The following is a 21,114-nucleotide window of genomic DNA, read 5'->3' as shown; positions in this document are numbered from 1 at the left end:
AAGTCAGGATGGAGGGCAGAGGACGTTTGCCCCTTGAGTAAACCCAACTATGCAGGCCTATATGGAGAGGACTCTGCTATGATGTGGGATTTTCCTGTTTGAACTAAATCATCCATTTCATTTTTTAAAGGATTTTAAGGTCACTCAGTCTTTTCAATTGCTATCTTGCATCACAAAAAAAAAAAAAAAAAAGGAAGTCACTCCCAGTTTTGACACAGTGTCTTTTAGTTTTGGGGAAGTGCTGCCTTCCCTTTGTGTGCAGACTCCTTGTATTGTGCATGGGTGATATGAAAATCCACATGCCCTATAAGGAGCCACTAAAGAGTAATCAGGAAGAAACACTAAAATGAAGAGATATGTTTAGTTCTGAAAATGAGTACAAAGATGGATGCTGCCAAACTACTCTTGGGGGCAGGACTAGCAAGCATGGTGGTGGATAAGTATGATAGTAGGGTGATGACTGAAGAAACTTAACTGAATATTATGTGCAAGAACATGGAGATACAGAGAGAAAGAAGTGGAGCCATATATAGATATGGAGAGTGAGAAATATATTCCTTGGATATGGATTAAAGAAGATAAATATTCTTAGAGCTGCTTCTGACTTAAGTTTTCTCCTCCCTGGGAAGCTTCCATAAAAATCTCAGTAGGATAAGCAGGGTCTTCTATGTTGTCTGCATTCATTCAGCTGGTGTTCATTGCTGCTGCAATGCCAAGACCTTATGGAAGCAGGGCCAGCACAGGAGCGTGGTAACACTGAAGCACAGATTCTTTCTGCCTGTGGGATCGACTGTTGCCTTTCTCTGTTACCAGCTCCAGCACAAGGCTGAGAACTGTACCTGGTGTGCCTCTACAAGCCAGTAGTTACTTCAGCTTCACATCAGCAGTTTTTCCCCTAACTTTCATTGTTGACTGTACCAGCATCAGCTGTGAAGAGGCGTAGAAGTCAGGTCCCTATTGGTAAAGTGCCAGATGATGCTATTTCTTTGTTTCCAGAGATGATGACTTGTGCTGGCTTTTCAACTTCTTCGGTAGTCCAGTGATCTGATCATGTTCAAAAACCCAAGCCATGAAACTTCATGACCCTTAGGGAGGTTCTACAAAGGAAGTGGCTGCTAGGAGACACCTGCATTTTTTTGCATCATGCAGTTGTTCAGAGAATTAGGAGACCAAGACTGTGGAATATCTGTTTGGAGTAGTAGCTTGTGGGACAAAAACTTAATAAGTTGGAGAAAGGAGCATCAGGAACTACCTCCTGAGGATAGCATGGGCATGTGAAAGAGAAAGCACCAGGAAGCAGAGTGTATTTCAAACCATTTTCTTCCATTTGCTGAGTTATTGGACAATTAGTCATCCAACCATGTAGCAAGTTGCTCTGGTATATTTGGACTAAGGGCCTTCCTTCTTTTCATAAAATTTTGCATAGATAACACTACACGTTTTATTACTTAATATTTTTCAGTTGACCGGGTGTGTGACATGTGACGTAAGGCATTTTAAAAAAAAAAGTTTATGTTCTCATGGTATTTTAAAGTCAAATAGGAAGTAGAGTTTGCACACCTCTAAGTTTAGGTGAAACTGAAAAAAAGCTTTCTGGATGAAAAATTTGGGTTTAGTCATCTTAATTCCAAATTACTAGTCAGCTCAGTGTTGACTCTTTAGTTTCCTCAGGACTTGGCAGAGCTGAATAGGAAAATGGAAGGGCAGGATCTTGAGAACTGGAAGGTGTGAATGTCTAGGAGGCTGACGGTACGCTGGAGCAGTAGATAAAAGGAAGGAGAGTAGGAATAGACACCACAGTGTACATGTGAATAGGAACAGATCTGGAGAAAAGTAAAAGTGTCCCCACAGGACATTCAGCTTTGGGAATGGAAAAGGGAAACTGGGAAAATGTTTCGGTTCTGGAAGAGCAGGCTGTGTTAGCTTCCTGAATGAGGAGAGCAATTAATGAAGAGGGTGAAAACTGTGAATACTTGTTTGCTGAATAGCAGAGTCAGATGAGACTAAGTTAATGTGATCTTTTATTGGAAAAGTGCATTTAAAAGAACAAACTAAAGACAGTCAAGTTAAAGCTACACTGGAAACTATCATGTTAGTGCTAGATTTTGCAACTCTGGCTGTGTTTCAATGTACTTCTGATGTGCTGTCATGTAAAATATTAATTCCATGTTTCCTAGTCTGTCTTCACCAGTCATTAAAACATGTATATTATGAGATGCCTGACAACAACCCCCTGTTCATTCTCTCCACAGAATTAAAGGCCAGATTTAACATAATTTTGCAACTGGAAATCTCGGTTATTAGGCTGCTTCAAAGAGAGCTCTAAAAAGGCATTTATACATCCAGGCATGATTTTAGTTGGAATTACCCGTTTTTCTCGAAGGCCTGTATGCTGGTTGGGGTTGATGGTGGATTCATAGAATTTTACTCCCAGTTCCTGTCTGCCTTTTCTTTCCTATTTTGGTCCTTGTGACTTGAACACTGTCTTTAGTTCCACTCTGTATGCAGAGACATGGGAAGCCCTGACAGCTGCTGTACAGGCGAGCTGGGGAAGATTTATACTTGTCTATTGTTCAGTGCTGACACATTACAGTTTTTCTATGTTTGTTAAATTCAAAACTTTCACCCCAAATAACTAGGATTTGATTGTTCAGCAAGTCAGAAAAGGAACTGTGCTTCAAAACAAGTGCTAGAAAACATGAGGTGGAAAAAGATGTAGGAAAATCCTTGATTGTATAAGAGTTCAGTGAATTTACAGCTTTCCATAAAAAAAAAAAAAAAAAGAGCTGTCTGAAGTATGATTGTATGATTCCTGGGGTTTGGTTTGGTGTGGTTTTTTGTGTGTGTGGGGGGGTTTTTTTAAGTATCATTTAAAAAAAAATATTTATTTTCCAATAGATGGCAGTCTGGCTCAGTAATTTCAAGAACAAAAGCAGCCATCTTAAGTTTTCCAACTTTTTTTCACTGCTACATTACAATCATGCTTTTTAATGCAGTTGATAGCACAAACTGCTTAACAACAATTTTCTGTAATTCTTATAAGAGGGAAATTACTGAACATTTTGGCACACATTTAAATTACAAACTGAAATATCAGGGCTAAATTTATAGGTGTATTATAACACAGAGGTTAGGCATCGAGTGCATATTCAAACAATCTATATAAATTCAAGAGCAAGTAAGAAAATTTAAATAGGTATAACTTGCATAGCAGGGATCCAGGAAAACTGACAGAAGAATGTAAAAGTGTATATTGTGAGGAATCTTCTTGAGCTCCTGCAAGTAAATAGTTTTAATTGAGATTCCTGTGTCCTTGAAGTACTAACATCGTTACCAGTTTGAGGTTCCTGTGTATGTTTGCATGTGAGAACAAATCATTCTAGATGGTATATTAAAACCAGAAATGTGATGTATTTATTGCAATGTTTTTGTGCATTGTGTTTCATAATTAAAAAAAAAAAAAAAAAGGAAAAAAAGAAGTAGAAAAAAAGTAGTAGTATGAGCTTTTCATCCATGTAAGGCAAAAATCCTGTGGATACTAAAGTGATATGTTACTTTTTATTTCCCTTAGACAACCTGTCATTTCAAAACAAAAAATAGCATATTAAGAACTTCGACACTTTCATATATGTGTGTATTTGTATATGTTTGCAAGATGTACGTAATGAATAGAATACATCTCAGTCTTTTCATTTCGTAAACTTGCTATTTTATTTTAGTAATTTTTTTTTTTCCTTAAAATTGACTCTTAAGAGATTTGCCTTATTCTGTGTTGAAAAGTTTACTCTAGTCCTCAGTTAAGAATGAATTTGAAAAGCCTTGTTTCCTTTTCTTAACATTAACTATTCTTCATATTTTTGAGGTCATGAGAAATGTTGAACAAAAACTAATTTTAAAATAATAAAAATCTGCCATAAACTGAAGCTCCAAGTTGAAGTATTTTCTTCAGATCAGTCCCTTTAAACTTGTTTAGTAGGTGGTGACTTGCAATTTTTGCTTTTACATTTATGCTGTTGTGTTCAGAAGCATAATACATAAACTACATTATTGATTTACAAGTGCAAATGCAATATCTTACTGTCTTTGGATATGTGACATGAGTTTAGATTAAATACATAGTTCCAGAAAGTGGTTTTGTGCTCTTAATGGCAGAGTATATGTTAAAGGATTTTACTTAATTAACTGGAATAAATATTGAGAAACTTAGGTTATAAGGTGCCCCTATGTTTTTTTTGCTTACAGAATAAAACTGAAGGTAGTAAAAACATGTAGAATTACCGCGACTGCACTACAGAGGGATTTCACAGAAGTGGCAGCAATATAGCTGCTTGAATTTAATGTGGTTATATAATAGATAATAAAGGCTGGCAGCAGTAATTTAAATTTAAGCATGAAGAAGGGTTCTGTGTAGTCTCAGGAAAAAGATTTGAATTCCATCACAAGCAAGTAAATGTCAATTTCTGTTTATTTCTGTCATCCAGAAGGGGAAGTTGATACTTATGGACATGAAGAGAGAGGTAGGGGAGGAGATGGCGGGGGAGGAACCAAACAAAAAACCACCACAAACTTAAAAATGTCTTATATTAACACTTTTGAAAACAGTGATGGTACATACTCAAAGAGATATACTTTATACTCTCTTATACCAGAATATCAAGACGATGAGGGCATCTAAAGGCGGTAAAACTATGTTCATGTTTGCTTTACGTCTAAGGGGAGATTTGAATGCATAGAATTGTGTGTTTTTGAAAGAAGATGGCTCAGAATGAATATATTATAGATGAATAAAATTTATGCATGATCCTTTAGAAGTCAGTTATTCTGATTCTTTTTTTTTTTTTTTCTCTAAGGCATAGAATGATCGTTTTTTAATTAAAAAGAGCACATATATATTTTTTTGATTCTACAAAGTAACAGTCATTGGAATTTGTTGAAGAATATTGAGGTAAATAATTTAGTAACACTATTAAATAGTACTGGCGGGTGTGTTTTGTTTTATTTTTAACACAACATTTAAACAAATAGTGACTGAGCTGAAATATAATGGCTAAGAGTGATCAAATATGCTGGACTAAAATAATTACTATCTAGGATCAAATGTGGTAGCTTTTAAGAATATCACACACTTGCATAAAGGCATTATTGAGAGAGTGAGACAACATTCCACATGAAAATGACGTTGAGCAAGTGAGAAGTGTATACAATGGCTGACTAATGAGGATACATTAAAAACACATTCAAGAACAATTTTGGTTACTTATTCATTAGGGAATAGTAAGACAATCAAGCCTGATTGTTTGAGACACCATGGAGAGAAGCAGATAAATTTTAAATTGTTTAATATAGTAACATTTGTTGAATTTGATAGTATAGCTTTGCTGTATTGTGCAAGTATTTATGATGTATTAAAAAAAAAAAGAGAACTGTACTAAGACTCAGTGTTTAGAATATTGTTGCTTTACTTAATTCCCCTTTGTAATACTGATAAATAATGTATTGCCAAATTTTAACATTGCAAGAATTTATTAAGTTGCTTTTTAACTCTTCCCCCCAATTCAGTTATGAATCTTATTTTGCATGCATATACCAACTTCTGTTTCTGTGGGAAGTAAAAATATGAAGGCCATCTCTCCCAGGATATGTAAACCTTACTTTTTAAGATTCCCTTGTTGAAAAGATCTACCCACTCTCTGAAGATAAGATTATATAACTTTAAAAATTGTTTTTAGAAGCTACCACCCAACTGAAACCCATCTGTTAGTCCCAGTTTCTGATACACACAGTGGTATATCCCACTGAGGAAAAACTCGTATTGCTGTTATATTTTTTCATTAGGCATTTGTAATGTGGCATCCAGTACCAAGCATCCAGTTGGTCAATATAGAAAGATATACTTGCTATAAGTAGCTTTACAAAATCGTTTCTAAATTCTGTTTTAACATGAGCTGGTTATTACAAAGAAGCGGAGGGAAACATATCAACTTCATACAAATTTTTGTCCCTTCTATTAGGTAGTTTACCTAGCCAAATAAAGTTCAGACATTTTAATGTATTCTTTCCTAACCTATGTTCTAGGAAAATAGGTTATTTTTTTGTGTCTATATGTTATGCTATGCTTCAGTAGAATGTGGTAAATATTTCTGTATTAGTGGGATCGTAACAGCAGCCATGTGGAACTCTGCACAGCATAATTTGCCTGGTGGCATCCTTCACAGCCAACTAAATTAGCCTGCAGCTCCCTGCTGCTGCGATTTCTTGAAGTATTGCTAGACAGTTCTCCAGTGTACGGCATAGACATACCCTGTGAGATAGTCAGCACTTATTTGGGAATATAAAATCCCCAAACATGACAACGCTTGGTATGATTTAAACTACCTGGAGTAAAGGGTAGCTAGGGGAAGGTGCTGACCAAGCCACCAGTTCATCTAATCTGCATTAAAAAGAACCCACTCCTTTTCCACTAGAATGAAATTCTGAAATATTTAAACAGTCTGTCCAATTATGTATGTGTGTGGCAAATTCCTCGACTATCAGATACTTGCAGGAAAATAGCTTACGGACAAATGAATCTCTCTGAATGCTGGTGTGTGTTCAGCTTGTACTGGTGAATCCTGAATGTATCTAATCCTTTTGCTCCAGTCTGTCACATTGTTTACTGCAGTGGCCATGTCCTACTGTGTTTTGCAGAACAGGTGCTATATGTAGAGGCATTTTCTTTTATTTACTGAGTATATGCTTCCATAGATTCTTATATAGTAAAATCTGACAGAGTAGGAAACAACAAATAATTTGTGCACACCCTCCATAACTCGCAGTGCTTCAGTCTTGTCCTTTCTTAAAGCTTTCTTTTTCCTGGCTAAGTAATCCTAGAATTTTCAAGTTTATTTTGTATGTAAATCGTGCCATGCTACCAACCACTTCACTTGCCCTGCTGTGGACTCTTTCATCTTAGCTAAATCTCTTTTACATAGGGATCTCAGATATGGATGTAGCATTTCTTTCCATGTAAAGTAATTATACTATAAGCTTTTCAGATCAAATAACTTGTTTGTCTTTATAGCTATAGAACTGTATGTACATTTGGGCTGCTCTGGAAATGATTGGTAATATTTTATCTACTCAAGAATCCTGCTGGACAGCTAATTTACCACAGCAGATTTTTGCATTTTTTCACAAGGACCATTTTAGTTCAGAGTCTGTCATATGTTGTAGCACTGAGCACATATGTAATTTGAAGACTACCCTCTGTTTCATTAGACTTAGATGAATACAAAAGAAATCTACTGTTCTCAACAGGATTAGCCAGGATCTGAGGACTCAATCAGAACGGATCTCAAGATCATCTTCCCAATATGAAGTATATTTGCTTTAATTAAATATCTTTGTGTGTATGTGTGTTATTCAGAGCTTTAGAGAACCTTATTTTTCATCACTATTTGTGCATTTGTTGTTATTTTTTTGTAACATCCCTGAGGTTCCTGTGCCATTATGGACACTGTTGCTAGATGTGTGTAGCAGAATACTTGTATCTTTTGTATCTTCTGTTTCTTCCATACCCTCAGTGTGCATCATCCTGTCAGTATGCAATCGTGTACAACACCATGTCCATTTTTAAGCTACAGTCTCCATTTAGGATCTTCTGAGAGAATTTCAGTCACTTCCAAAGAACAGAAATAGAAGATAATACCATGAGATTTCCACCCAGACAGGTGACTTTGCAATATTAACCTCAGCTCTCTCATTGTCATATTATTACAAAGCCAGCTCATCAGAAAGACTGATTACTTTTGCTATTACTAGGATATCAATCACCAGAGATGTTTCCCTCAAGCCCTGATCTTCCCTAGGGGTCTGCCAATAATCTGTCAGTGACTCCTGTCCTGTATTTCCCTCAGGTATCTCCTCTCCTCAGATTTTTCACCAGTGTTCCAGCCAGAATCAGGTTTTCAACTTCTCCCTCGCAAGAAAACAAAAGAAGTTATTTTCATCATGATCTTCCTTGGTTCTCTTAAAATGCATTTTCTCCCCATTTGATCAGACTGTCACCAGTAGAGGTGCTGAAATTCCAAAGGTGGGATCCAGCTGCCTTAATGTTAAGTATCTCATGTCACCATGGATGCAGAAGGTACTTTTTGCATGGGGCTAAGACGAACTCTGTCATGCCTCCAGGAGCAGTGATTCAGGGTCAACAGCTACCTTGTAGTATCTGAAATGACACTGCGAATGTCTGTGCTTGGCAGCTGAATTCCACTGTAAGCCCTCAGGTCAGTTGCATAAGCATAGCCATCTAGTCCGGTTCTGGTCAGCAGCTGAGACATCTCCATGGGGCTGGCAGATGTGACAAAGGACTTGGAAAGTCACAGTGTTCTGGAGTGGCAGGCAGCGTGGCCAAGGATAAACACTGGACTTCAGTGTAGAGGTGACTTAAGATCCAAATGTCCCTCCAGAAGATTGGCATTGTTAACATTAAGGATTGAGAAATATTTGTGAAACTTTAGTGATCTATTTGGTTTATCACATTTGAACAGTAGAGAACGTAAGAATATATGAGATCTCTCAGGAACATGAGAGACTTTTCCAGCATTTAAGTGTGAAGAGATTTTAATTTCTGAAAACATATTTTTTGCTCTCTTGAAAAATTAGTTTTGATAGTTCATAAAAAGCCTGAACTTGAATATGTGGGAGACTTCTTTTTCACAGTCCTATGTATCTACCCTAGAGGAAAGATAACTGAGTTAATATGGAAAGAAGGAGAAATAATGATTTAAAATATGCTCTCTTCCGTCTTGCAATCATAAACAAGGAATATATCATTCTAGAAGTGATTAGCTTTTGATGATTCTGCATGTCACAGGAGTAGATATTTCTGTAATATTTCTAGAACTCTGTCACTGTTGTCAGCAGGTACCAATGCAGGTTTGATAGTGTTTTTTAATATGTAGTGACCTTAGGAAAAATAAATGTTCTATCAACACAATAGGAAACAAACAGTAGAGGAAAGAAAATGAAAATCTTAAATATTTTCTGTATATAGCTAAAGTTAACACTGGTTTCATGTCTACTCTCTTAGTATAAGAATAAAGTCATTAAGCTTGGAACTGACAGTAAAGCCTGATGATCACCATCTGATAGGAAATGTGTGAGAAGAGTGAGAACCATATGTGTATGTCACTCAGTTGTTTTCTGTAGTGAGGGGAAGAGCATGGTTTTATCCCTATGGTGTAAACAGAAGATGGAGCCTACCAGTCCATCACAGCTATGTGAACCCCTACAGGATCTATTAAGGGGGGGAGAGAAGTGTAAATGCATGGTTTCACTAAATCCTATGATTCTTTTGTAGTTGAATAAATTGGTGCTCTCTTAGAAGCAGCAGTCCCAGTTTCCCTTTCTTAGCTTCTTAATAAGAGGTATACAAGTGATACTAATGGTAAATATTCTGCCACATTTCACAGGGCAAAATGAGCACCTGTGATAAGCTAATACAAAAGAAGTCTTTCTTTAAAAATAGTTTAGTAGCTGAAATTAGAACATAGGGCAACTTGTTTGAACCATTTGCTTAATTTCTTCTTTTTTTTATTCTATCCTAGTGGCAACAAGCACATTTATATTTGACATATAAAATATTTTTGTCCTTAAGTCTTGAAGTAGTTGACCACTCACGACGTAGAGTTTTATTTTGTTCTGTTGGCAGATATTTTCAGTCCCCATGAAAGCAAGTAGAAAACTAATAGCAGAAAAATACATTGGACCAGATTCTTATACCTCTATAAAATATAAGATCAGGAGTCATTCACAGTTAAGGGGCAATTGCCTAATATTTACTATGCATTAGGAATGTTTGCCTGTGGAATTAACACAGATCAGCACTGTGCTCTAAATGCACCCCTTAGCTTTTCTATAACTTCACTGTATGCTGAAACCCTTAGCTGAGTTCAGTGGTATAAGTTTTTAAATTGAGATTAGAAGCAGAAACCAGGGTTACATGACCATGCAGACATCTGTTTTATTACAGCAGTTACTTTACTTTTCCAAAAGGATGTAAGAGTTGACTGATTAACACCATTTTTTGTCAACTGTTTTCTCTTGACATCTTTCCTTCCTAATCATATTATAAGTTTCAGTTTAGTACCACAAGGGAAAATCTCAGAAGAGGCTCTTCAATTTTATTTGCTTTAGTGGTTGAGATCGAGCAGTTTCTATTAATACTACTGCTATTGTTTCTGTTGATATTGGTGCTCTGCCCAGTATCTCTGGAATGTGAACTGTTCACAGCCTGCAAAGAAGCAGCCTCAGCACTGACTGTCAGTCTTAGACAAAAAATAATATTAAAATGTGAAAATGTTTTGTGCCTATGCTGGCCTTTCTTTTAATTATTAATAGTTGTTTCCTTACGGGTATCAGAATATTTACTACCTTGTCCTTGTATCTGTCCCAAATGGTGTTTCTTTTAAGGAATGTCAATATTTTGAACAGCTTACTTATTTAATCATAGATACTTCATGAAATACAGTGTTACACAGGACTTATAGACAAAACCACGTTACTGACTGACTTGTTTATCTGTATATTACAGGATCTTTAAGACACTATATGATGACTGGCTGAAGAAAGAATTTAAATATTAGCTCTTCAGCTACCTAGGAGTATGTCTGGAAAATGACATAAAGATGTGCTTGTATTGCGGTAGATCTATACATTCTGTTTGAGTCTACCACAGGCAAAAAGAACGGTGCGGATGAGCTAGTACAGGAAGAGCAACCACTGGCCTAAATCTTCTGCTAGTGCTGGTTATTGAGGTGACTGCAGTGAAATCACTGTTTTAATTTTATACGAGAGGAAAAAGCAGCAGCTTGCAGTATGTGAGCTTCACACTGGCAGATTTTCCTACCAGCCATAGCAAAACTTTTGCCTTCCTAGTGAATATGATTTTGAATTCTGCTTCCACCTGCCATATAAACGAGGCTGCATTGAGAACTGTTGTCCAGTTGATAGTACTCTGCATCTTTTACAGGTTGTGTGTGTGATCCTTTTTTCTAATACCGCTAGAAGAATCTGAGATCTTGCATATTTTACTGAGATCAAAAGGTAGATTACTATTTGACTGGTCTTTCCAGTTAGGCCTTCAAATTCTATAGCCTGTCAAGACATTTCAGCTGATTGTCAGCTATTCTACTGCATTGTTTTTATATTGTATTTAGCACTTACGTGACAATATGGCAAACTATTTGTGTTTTGCTACTAATGGATCTGTAGATAATTTAGTACAAACGTTCTTCAAGGCTTTTTCAATTATCCGCTCTTAACCAGCATTCATCTTCAGATGACTAACTCAGTGCTGTATATAGTTCCTCTTTAGATTGGCTTTGTCTATTCAGGTATGATTTTTCTCTTACATCCTTCATTAAGCCAACAGCAACTTAATGGAATAATAACTGCATTTTCAGTAACACACTTCTACTGAGAATATGTATGCTAAATAAAAAAAACTGTGCACTGGAGGAGTAATAAATTGGTGACTTCTGCCTACTCACTCACCACCTGATTTTTCCTCTAATTTCTATTCCTTCTGCTCTATTTCATGAGAAATAATGTATTTTCTATAAGTTTAATCATTCTGCCACCCACTTATCCACCCTCTCTTTCACAACTTTAAAAAAAGAAAAATACATGTTTTATAGCTGATTTGCTTTGCAGCTAGATTGCACTGAGTTTTTCAGATATTATATGATAACATTGAGATAGTATAGGGCTGTTAAATAGAGAGATGCCTCTGTAGTTATTCTTCAAGCAGTATTTTCTTTCTGTGACATTTAAAGCCAAAAATGCTAGTCTTAATTTTGGATTATATGTGTATATATATATATATATATATATGCAAGGGTAAATATGATTAAACTTCTAATTCTATTTCATTTTTCTAAAAGTATTAACACTTTATTTCTGCAAGCTCCTATACCCTTCATTATCAGTCTCTTCTTTTGCAACTGGTACATGAGTTTTTTTCCAGTGAGTCACATTTTGGAATGAGTCATGTGCTTATTGATTCAGGGAGACGCATAAGCCTGTTGTTAACCTGAGAAATCCCATTAACTTAATTGGAACTATTCATGTGCTTAAACTTCAAGAGTCAAAAGCAAAAAGTTGCCGAATTCCTGCATTTCTCCACAACTTACATTTGTAGATACCCTTCCTGCATACCAACTTAGGTCAGAACTACTATGCCTGTGGTATGGAAAGGCATCCCTTTCTGTAGCATAGAGTGTCCTTGCACGTTATATGGCTTGCTGAATTGTCTTGGGGCTTTAAGCTTCAACAAGATGTGCTCTTTTTCCTTGGTCAAGCAAAGTGCTTTGATGTTAAGCATAACTGTACAAATAGTCTGATTTATGAGTCTTAGGTACATGCTCAAAGTTAGACAAATACTTAAAACACAGACTCACTTCATTTTACCTAATGTTAAAAGGGAGAGATTAATTTGGAAGGCAATTCAGTCCTGTCCCAAACGCAGATGTTAGGATGCAATAAGTAAGTTGTGGAAGTGCCTGTATTTCCATGCATTAGAGAGAACTAGTTTAATCTGTAGATTAAACAATCCAGAAATTAGTTTAACCCATAGAGTAAACAAGTAGCTCATATTAAATACTTAGTTTTCAAATGGTTTGAACTAGTTTAAAAGAATGGTGTCCAAAGTGCTTTTTGAATTGGGACAGTGCATCTTGCAGCTTCAAGCAGCTAATTCTTCATCCCTTTAATTTCACATTGAAAAACAAACACAGTGTATGCTTCTCAAGATATTTAAAAATGAAAAATCCCTCTACTATATCATTCTTAACAAATACATTCTTATTATGGTTGAATTGTATTTACTAAAAGCACTTAGTGTTCCAATCTCTGCATTTTTTCTGTTTATGGAATTACCGAATTTTCTGTCATTTGAAAATCTTCACCCACAGGGCAAAGTTAAACAAGAGTAAGGAAAGAGTAAAGATTCTTACTGAAATACATGAAGGTTTCTTTTGCTTTGCACTTAGGATATACACACAAAATCTCAGATCACTAAATATCAACATTCTAGCAGCAGCTTTTATATATAGATGAAATTACCACGCTCAGTTCAAAAGCTTTTATGTTAGGTGAAAAGTCAATTAGCAAAGATCAACCTTTTTATTAATAAATGACAGTGTGTTGATGGGCCACTTTTGTGGTTACTTTTCAGCAAATGAAAAGCCATCTTAAGTCTTGAAAAATATATTTTCTTCCATTGATAAAAGAGTTGGTTGGTTTTTGTGGTGTTTGGTTTATTTTTTGTTTGTTTGTTTTTAGTTTATGCATGGTACTTTCTGATTAATTAACAACTTTTTAGGTTTTAAAATCCTGAAACTTTTGTTGTATGTATGTATGCATCCTTTTTGAGAGTAGTGCAAAGATTCAGAATTGTCTTAATTGTCATTATTTATGTTACATGCAAGGATGTATGGCACTGCTTTGAATACACATTCAGATGTATTCATATTAAAATATCTTTCTTTTACTTAAAATTTGACCTTATGCAGTGTGCATTGTACTTGCCATGTAGTTCCAGGGTTTATTTGCTGCATGCTGTCAGATCCTGCTGTGAAGACAAGAATGGTTTAATTTCTGGGGTGCTCATTGTGATAGGTGTCCATAGCACTTGCCCACTGAGGGGCAGTAACTACACATTCATGTACTTTTCATCATGTATGTGAATTAATCATGTTTGCCTAAAGTTAATACATCTTATTCCTGTTACATGTAGTAAATTACCATTACTGCTAACTTCAAGTTACAGGAATTTCTTCCCATGTTCAGACATTTCTGTTCTTGAGTTCAAAGTGTGTGACTGTTTCAGACTTTCTTGCTTGTTTAATTGGTTTGGTGTTTGTTTGGTTTTGTTTGTATTGTTTTTCTTTGTTTTGTTTGTTTTGTTTTTGTTTTGTTTGCTGGAGCTTTGATTTTCAGAGCAGTTAGTCTTACGTGGCACTGGAAATGGTTACAGAATATCTCGTGATGATTCCCGATGTACCCAACACTTCTGCAAATGTACCTTCACAGTTTCAATATAGCCAGGAAATAAGGAACACAAACTTAGTGACCATCTTGGAGAAGTTTAAGTGACATGCACAACATCCCAGAGGGATTAAGGCAGAGGCAGGGACAGAGTTCGCTTCTCCAACGTTCAGTTGCCTTCTGTACAAGACCATCCTTGTTCTCTTGATATTCCCTTGCTGAATACAGGAGGTGCAATCAAGCTCTCACCAGACTCATAGCAAACGAAATTATGAAAGAAATGTAAACTAGGACCATATTTGTGAAATAATGGTTGCAGAGGTACAGTGTGAGGTGAAGGGCAAGATAATGAGGATGGGAAATGGAAAAACACCAAGCAGGCAGAAGGCTGACTTGGGGGATGCGGGAAAGGTGTGCCCAGGCCACCAAAACACTTCACTGTTATTCATCTGTAAGACATAGCATGAGTCTGGTAAATGAGGCTCCTCCTTGTCAGGATCCTTGCTGAAGCCCAGAAGGGCACATTTGGTTAATGTAGGGACCCTGCTGCGGAAGGATAGTAGCTGGTGGTGGTACATTTCATGCCCATACGCTGCTTTTTTAATATTCCGCATCCATCAGGCGTTTTCCTCTGGGAGCAGCCTGGGCAGCAGCAGAGGGAGCACTGGGAGCACAGGAATGCTCTCCTGTCCCCTCCTTGGCTGCCACAGCTGCTGGGAACAGCAGCGTCACACAACCACCTGCTCATCCTAATTTATAGAGGATGATCAGGAACAGTTTCCTGACTTCTTAATATAATGTGAAATTAGAATATTAGACAATGGAACTGTGGGTTTTTTACTTGTATTTTATACCATAATTACATAGCCCTTAGGCCAGGCAAAGGAGAGGTAGAGGCACGCATCTGTCATCCAGAAGTGAGGATCATATGAAACATTTGCACGGTCCTGTGTCTGATGAATTATTTCTTCAGAAGAAACTTCCTACTGACTTGATTGTTCCAGACTGAGTGGTAGCGTTTAGCTTGTCAAATGTCTGATTGCTTTCTGCCTTCCATAAACAGAAGGAGATTGCCTTCTGGATTTTGTCTTTGCTGCTCCATTTCAAAATTTTCTTAATGTGATATGCTGCAAGATGAATGAATAGTTAGCATTAGTGCTTGGAACTATGATGCAATAGCAAATGGTACTTTATATCTTTTAGTTTTACTGATGCTATCTTGCTCTAGTGGATGCTGTCTGAGAGAGTATTTGTGATACTTCTGCAAATGGATGATAATGATGCAAAAACAAAGATACAAGAAGTTAAAAAAAAAGATTTTTATGTTCAGTTTTCTGTTACACTGCACTACTACAGGGAAATCTCTGTATCTTGAAACAAGGGAATTAAATCACATTTTGCCTAGCAATGGCTGCTTACAAATGTCAAGGCAGAAAGCAGACCAGTTTTTATCAAAAACTGAGAAAAAGAGGGAATAAAAATAAGAGGTTTTGTATGACTTACTGTATTTGTAGAGAAAACTTGTCTAGATAATGAGATCATATGATACGAGGAACTCGTTCACATCTGTAAAAGGGAAGGCCAAAACTTTATGAATGTTTTATACGTGGTGTAAGGCTTCTTGAACTGTGAAGTTGGTAGCTTTAAGTAATAGTTATGATTAAAGGCGCTCTCTTTTTCTTTTCCTGTTGACTTTTAAGAGTGAAACAGACTTTCCCTGCGTGTGGTGGTGTGGTTTGTTTTTTTTTTCTCTCTCTCTCTCTTTTTTTTCTGTACTCATCATTCTGTTTGTTGCTAAATATTGGCTTGTTCTTTTAGATCAGGAGAGAGATGTCAAGTTACTGTGGGAGCCAATCTGATGTAGATACATACACCAGGAGAACAAATGCCCTGTTTACAGAATAAAGTATTCTTCAGTCTAACATATCCTACTGGGAAAATTTTGCTTTTTGTGTAGATGGAGACATGCAGAGGAAGACTTCCATACCTAAATTTTCTAAGGTATAATTTAATGCTCATCAGATATGAAAATCAGAGGTGATATGTCAGGCCCTGTAGAAACTGAGGGAAGACTTGCAGCTAATTGTAATGGTCCAGCATCCTTATGCCGTATCTTACTACTCCCTTACTGCTGTTATTATGTTTTAATTTTTGTATATATAGAAATTATATTGTTAGTCTCTTATTGCTGTAAGCAATTCCTAATATTTAAATCAGTGTTCTCTTAAAAAACAGTACTTGTAATAAATCTTTTATTCCATATCAATGTCTTCTGGTTTCCCTACCGATTTTTCCTTTTTATATATTGTTTCTAGTATCTTTTAAGTTTTTCTGTCTGTTTTGTTTGAGGATATATGATGCTTATACTCATGTCTCTTCTAGCAGGTTTGGCCTTTTCGAAGCTTAGTATTACAGTTTATGTTGACTTCATTATTTGATAATGTCAAATTCAATTAATTGAGCAACTACGATCTACGTGACATTTTCTAACTACATGTAGTTTTTATTTTTGGAGTCAAAACAGGCATGAATAAAAGGTTCTCAATTGTGTCTATTTTTCTTTAGGTGACAGAAATCTCTTCCTCTCTCTGTCTTTTTTTATTTTCTTCTGAGAAGTGAGCATAAATAACTTTGGTTTCACTAAAACTCCGCTCACGGGGCTATTTCAAGGCTTCCCAGCAGCACACACAGAATTAGATTATCATGTCCAAAGGATCTCTGAGGAAGCAAAATTAAATTATACAACAGAACAGAAAAATGAGGGGGTTCTGGGAAAGGAATGAAGGTGTGGAGGGAATAGCAGGGAACTGCTTGGTTTGGGGTAGTTTAATGGGCTTGTATGACAGTCTGGGGTCTGTGGATTGACTGTAGCTCTTTTTGTATCTCCCCTGTCTCCTCTGGGTGCATCTTTCTCCCCAGAGTATGCAAACACAGTCTTCTCCATGTGGGGGACATCTGACTCCTGTTTCTCTCATGCAGCTATTAACTCCTTCGCTTCTCTTGGCAAATGCAGCTCTCGCCCTGCAGCAACTTCTGTTTATCCCTTTTGCACCTGTTGCTTGGGAAGAACTGAGTTTCTGACAGCAGGGATGAGTGAGAAAGGTGATAGTGGTAGCTGTTTCTTCACCCTTCGCATACGTTTCTCCTAGTGTTTCCGTTTTCATGCTTTATCAGTGGCAAAAATCTGGGCAAGAAGGGAGACATCAGGCAATAAGCATAAAAAGAGCCAAACCTACTCCGCAGTAGTCTGTAAATTGTCCTGTATCATGTAATTCACTGCCTAACAGTTCTGGTCAACTTATTCCAGCTGCATTTGACTGTATTTGGCTCTGGGACCCCCAACATAAGGACCTGTTGGAGGGGACCCAGAGGAGGACCATGAAGATGATCAGAGGGCTGGAGCACCTCTCCTATGAAGATGGGCTGAGAGAGCTGGGGTTGTTCAGCCTGGAGAAGAGAAGGCTCCGGGGAGACCTTGTAGCAGCCTTCCAGTACCTTAAGGGGACCCACAAGAAAGCTGGGGAGGGATTTTTTACAAGGCCATGTAGTGACAGAGCAAGGGGTAGTGGCTTTAATCTGAAAGAGGGTAAATTTAGGTTAGATATGAGGAAGAAATTCTTCACATGAGGGCGGTGAGCTACTGGAACAGGTTCCCAGGAAACCTGTAGATGCCCCATCCTTGGAAGTTTTCAAGGCCAGGTTGGATGGGGCTTTGAGCAACCTGGTCTAGAGGACAGTGTTCCTGCCCATAGCAGGGGAGCTGGAACTAGATGACCTTTAGGGTCCCTTTGTAATTCTGTGACATTGACTTATCCTTTTTTGAATGATCAGGAGATCTGTCTATATAATATTCCCCACTTCTTCTCATTCATATTGACAACATTAATTATAATTCATGTGATCCCCACTCTATTGTAGGCTATTTATATAAAATAAATTTAGTGAAATTAATACAGCTCTCATTCTCCATGTGTAATTGTTCTGTTGTGCAGTAATACTTTTGCTATGAATTTTTCTCTACTGTGTTCCTGTAATGGTTAAATATTCACATGTTCTTCCTTGAATGAGTCAAATGTATTGAATGTCATTGTTTCTCCTTTCTTTAGTTGTGTTAAAAATTCTTTCTGATATTTTTGTGTATTTTTTAACTTTAGAAAATGGAGTGACTATATTTTGTGCCTTTTCATTCACTTACATTGGTTTGTAAGGCCACAGCTAATGTGTGTTACCTGCTTTCCTGTACCTGCACTGCTGCAGTTCTTTGCTTTTTGCTCCAGGGGGCAAGAAGCACTTTGTTCTCTGGGAAAACAATTCTGAGATTTAAAATATAAATGTAGAGCAACCACAGTGGAAGATGGCATCATAAATAGATGGGAAAGACCTGTAGTCTGCTTCCTTTGTCTATGCAAATGCATAGCAATAATAGTCCTTCACGACCCACACTCTGCGGTTAACCTGATCCTTTTAATCATCTGTGTAAGAATATTGGTTGCCGTGGTAACACATTCTCTGGTACCACTTGACTGTCAAAATAACCTCATGAAATAGCATGCTAAGAATGTTTTAGAAATTGACTTTCAAAATAAAAAGTAAATAAATCCACCTAAGTTTAGAAGACGGGGCTAGATTCATGAAGTCTGCAACAAGGAAACAACCATTTTCTAACTGAATCAGACTAGTAACGATGGATATATCTAGTTTCTAATCTTTGGTGAGTGAGCTAAAACAGAATTTAGAAATATTTTTTCTGCTTAAATTAATGGTATCCAGCCACATCGGTGTATAAGAAGTTAGCACAAGAGTCAAAGGTTAAATGATCCTCAGATGTTACACAATTTGAGTTAGTACCTGTCTCTGTGGTGCCATGGCTTCTCTTACAGTTCCCATCAGCTTGTATTAATCTTCAGAACTGCTGCTGTTTCTCCACCTCTTTCCCCCTACTTTTCCTTGATCTTTGCATTCCTTTTCTTGCAGCAGACTCCACACACTTCTTGATTGTATTGGTAAAATAATCTGCAGTTAAGTTGGTTTTAAAAATTATTTTTCTGTGGGCCTAATAGCAGTGCTTTAGAGCTAATGTTGCCAACAGAATAATAAGTGTGGTCATCCGTTGTTTCCAACAGCATTACGTTGGTCAGGCCAAAATCCAGCCACTTCTGAAAGATTGCTTAAGATAAGCAAGCATTTCTAAAGAAAGCATTTACTATTTGAATATCAGGTAGGCTGCACAAACAAGTGTCAAACAGGCTAGAATAGCTATTACATATTCCAATTTAAACATGGACAAAGAATTAAGACTTTTTTTTTAAATCCTTTTATTTTTTCTTGTCATAGTTTTTTTAGCATGAGATTTTTAAAATCTTTCATTACTGGCTTAACTTTCCTCCTCTTTCTCCTGAAATCAATGAAAGTTGCCACTGCAATTCATTCAGCTGGGGTGGACTATACTGTGTAGCAAAATAATATAAATAAATGGGAAGTCTCCATTCTTCCTGTTTCTGGCTGTCATAAAAAATTAGGATACTAGTTTAAGCAAAAATTAGCATTATTCCCTTATTGTTGAGACCAATATAGAAGCCTTAATGCTCACAGCTGAATGACTTTTCCTGTACCTTTCAACCCTTCTAGCTGATGAAACAAAATAAGGCAGGTCATTTTAATTTTTTTTGCCTACAAAATAACTCACATGTTTGTTAATAGTAAATATAAAATTGATACCACAGATTTTGGATTTTTTTTTTTTTCCCCTGCAAAACACTTGGACTGATCCAGGCCATAGTCATAATGCTGTACTTTTCTGAATGCATCAGGCGACTATTGAACAAGATCCTCTTTGTTTATATTATTTCCATCTTGGGGATAGCACTTTTTAAATACATAAGTTATGTTTTCTGCTCTGTAGGATATTCTGAACTTAATGACATTAAAGCAAATTTTAAAGTAAAATGAAGTAGAAATCACATATTTTTAATGTATGATATTGTGTTCACTCATATTTAAAGTATAATTGCAGATAGGTCAATATGCGCCTTCCTTAGAAAGTGTGATTTTTCATACAGCAGATTGATGGTTGAGTAGTTACTTTGTATTAAAAGAGCAGTTTATCTTTTGGAATTTATAAATGAGAATCTTTTAAGTTCTTTCCATTAAGTGAAATATATCACTGTGTTTAGTTTGAAAGTGCTGTTTCTTTATGTGCAGAGGCCTTCTTCAGCATGTTTATCGGCAAGAGAGGAAGAAGATGATGATGCAGGTGAAAATACTTGTGGTCCTTCAGGTTTATGGGAGGCACTGACACCTTGTAATGGATGCAGGAACCTCGGATTTCCCATGCTTGCACAGGTATACATTTACCTTTTCATTCTAAAACATTACCTATAGATTAGCTGCTTAATCTGTCTTACTTCTTACTGTAATTTCTAGTCTTACCTTATTCCCTTCATAATTGTTACCGTGAGTCTTCATTTTAACCTTAAAATCTAGCTTTAAAATTAAATGTCAAGATTTGATCATCCTGCTGTAATACTCATCCATATGAGTTTAATATTGAGACCGTGTGATGTTTATTACCCCCACAGACAGATAGTTTTTATGTTGCATAACTTTCTCTTCTGATTCAGTCTGGAAAGAAGTTATGAAGTCACATAGTTTCCTTTGGGATAAGTACTCTATTTTTGATCAGCTTTAATTAATGTAATGACATCTCAGGTACTTTCTATGTGGAATTAATTTTGGACATTGTGTATAACTCAACTGGTGTAAGAACAGAGCCTAAGACTTCTCGTTGAAGATTATGTAAGTTAAAAAAAAGGTTCCCAAATATTTTCAAATGCTTATGATAATACAGAAGAGAATAAATAAAAAAGGTTAATGTAACTGAGTCTGAGTCCCAAGAATTCTCAGAGCAGAGCAGTCTGCCATATCCACTCGGGCATGGCAACAGCTGTGTCCCGAACAAGTGATATTGTATTGCTACAGAACAGGATGATGCTTATTGCTGCCTCTGCGTCTCCCGTGTTCTCTCCCCCCACTGCAATTTAGCGCTCTCATTTCTGTAACACTTTTCCTGTGCTTTTCTTGTAGCAT

The 21,114-nt window shown here is 36.6% G+C and overlaps 1 protein-coding gene across 7 annotated transcripts in view; it reads left to right on the top strand.

Moving 5' to 3' along the window:
* ANKS1B (ankyrin repeat and sterile alpha motif domain containing 1B) overlaps positions 1 to 21,114 on the top strand; it is a 436,612-nt gene that overhangs the window by 84,694 nt on the left and 330,804 nt on the right. For all 7 annotated transcript variants that reach the window (XM_071800411.1, XM_071800380.1, XM_071800388.1 and 4 more), the window contains one exon: positions 20,230 to 20,370. In XM_071800411.1, the coding sequence (XP_071656512.1) occupies positions 20,230 to 20,370 (141 nt within the window). The remainder of the gene's footprint in view (positions 1 to 20,229; positions 20,371 to 21,114) is intronic.

The sequence above is a fragment of the Patagioenas fasciata genome, chromosome 1 (assembly GCF_037038585.1).
Source record: "Patagioenas fasciata isolate bPatFas1 chromosome 1, bPatFas1.hap1, whole genome shotgun sequence".
NCBI classification, from domain to species: Eukaryota; Metazoa; Chordata; class Aves; order Columbiformes; family Columbidae; genus Patagioenas; species Patagioenas fasciata.
The sequence above is the reverse complement of the archived record's forward strand: the minus strand, read 5'-3'. Positions and strand labels throughout refer to the sequence as shown.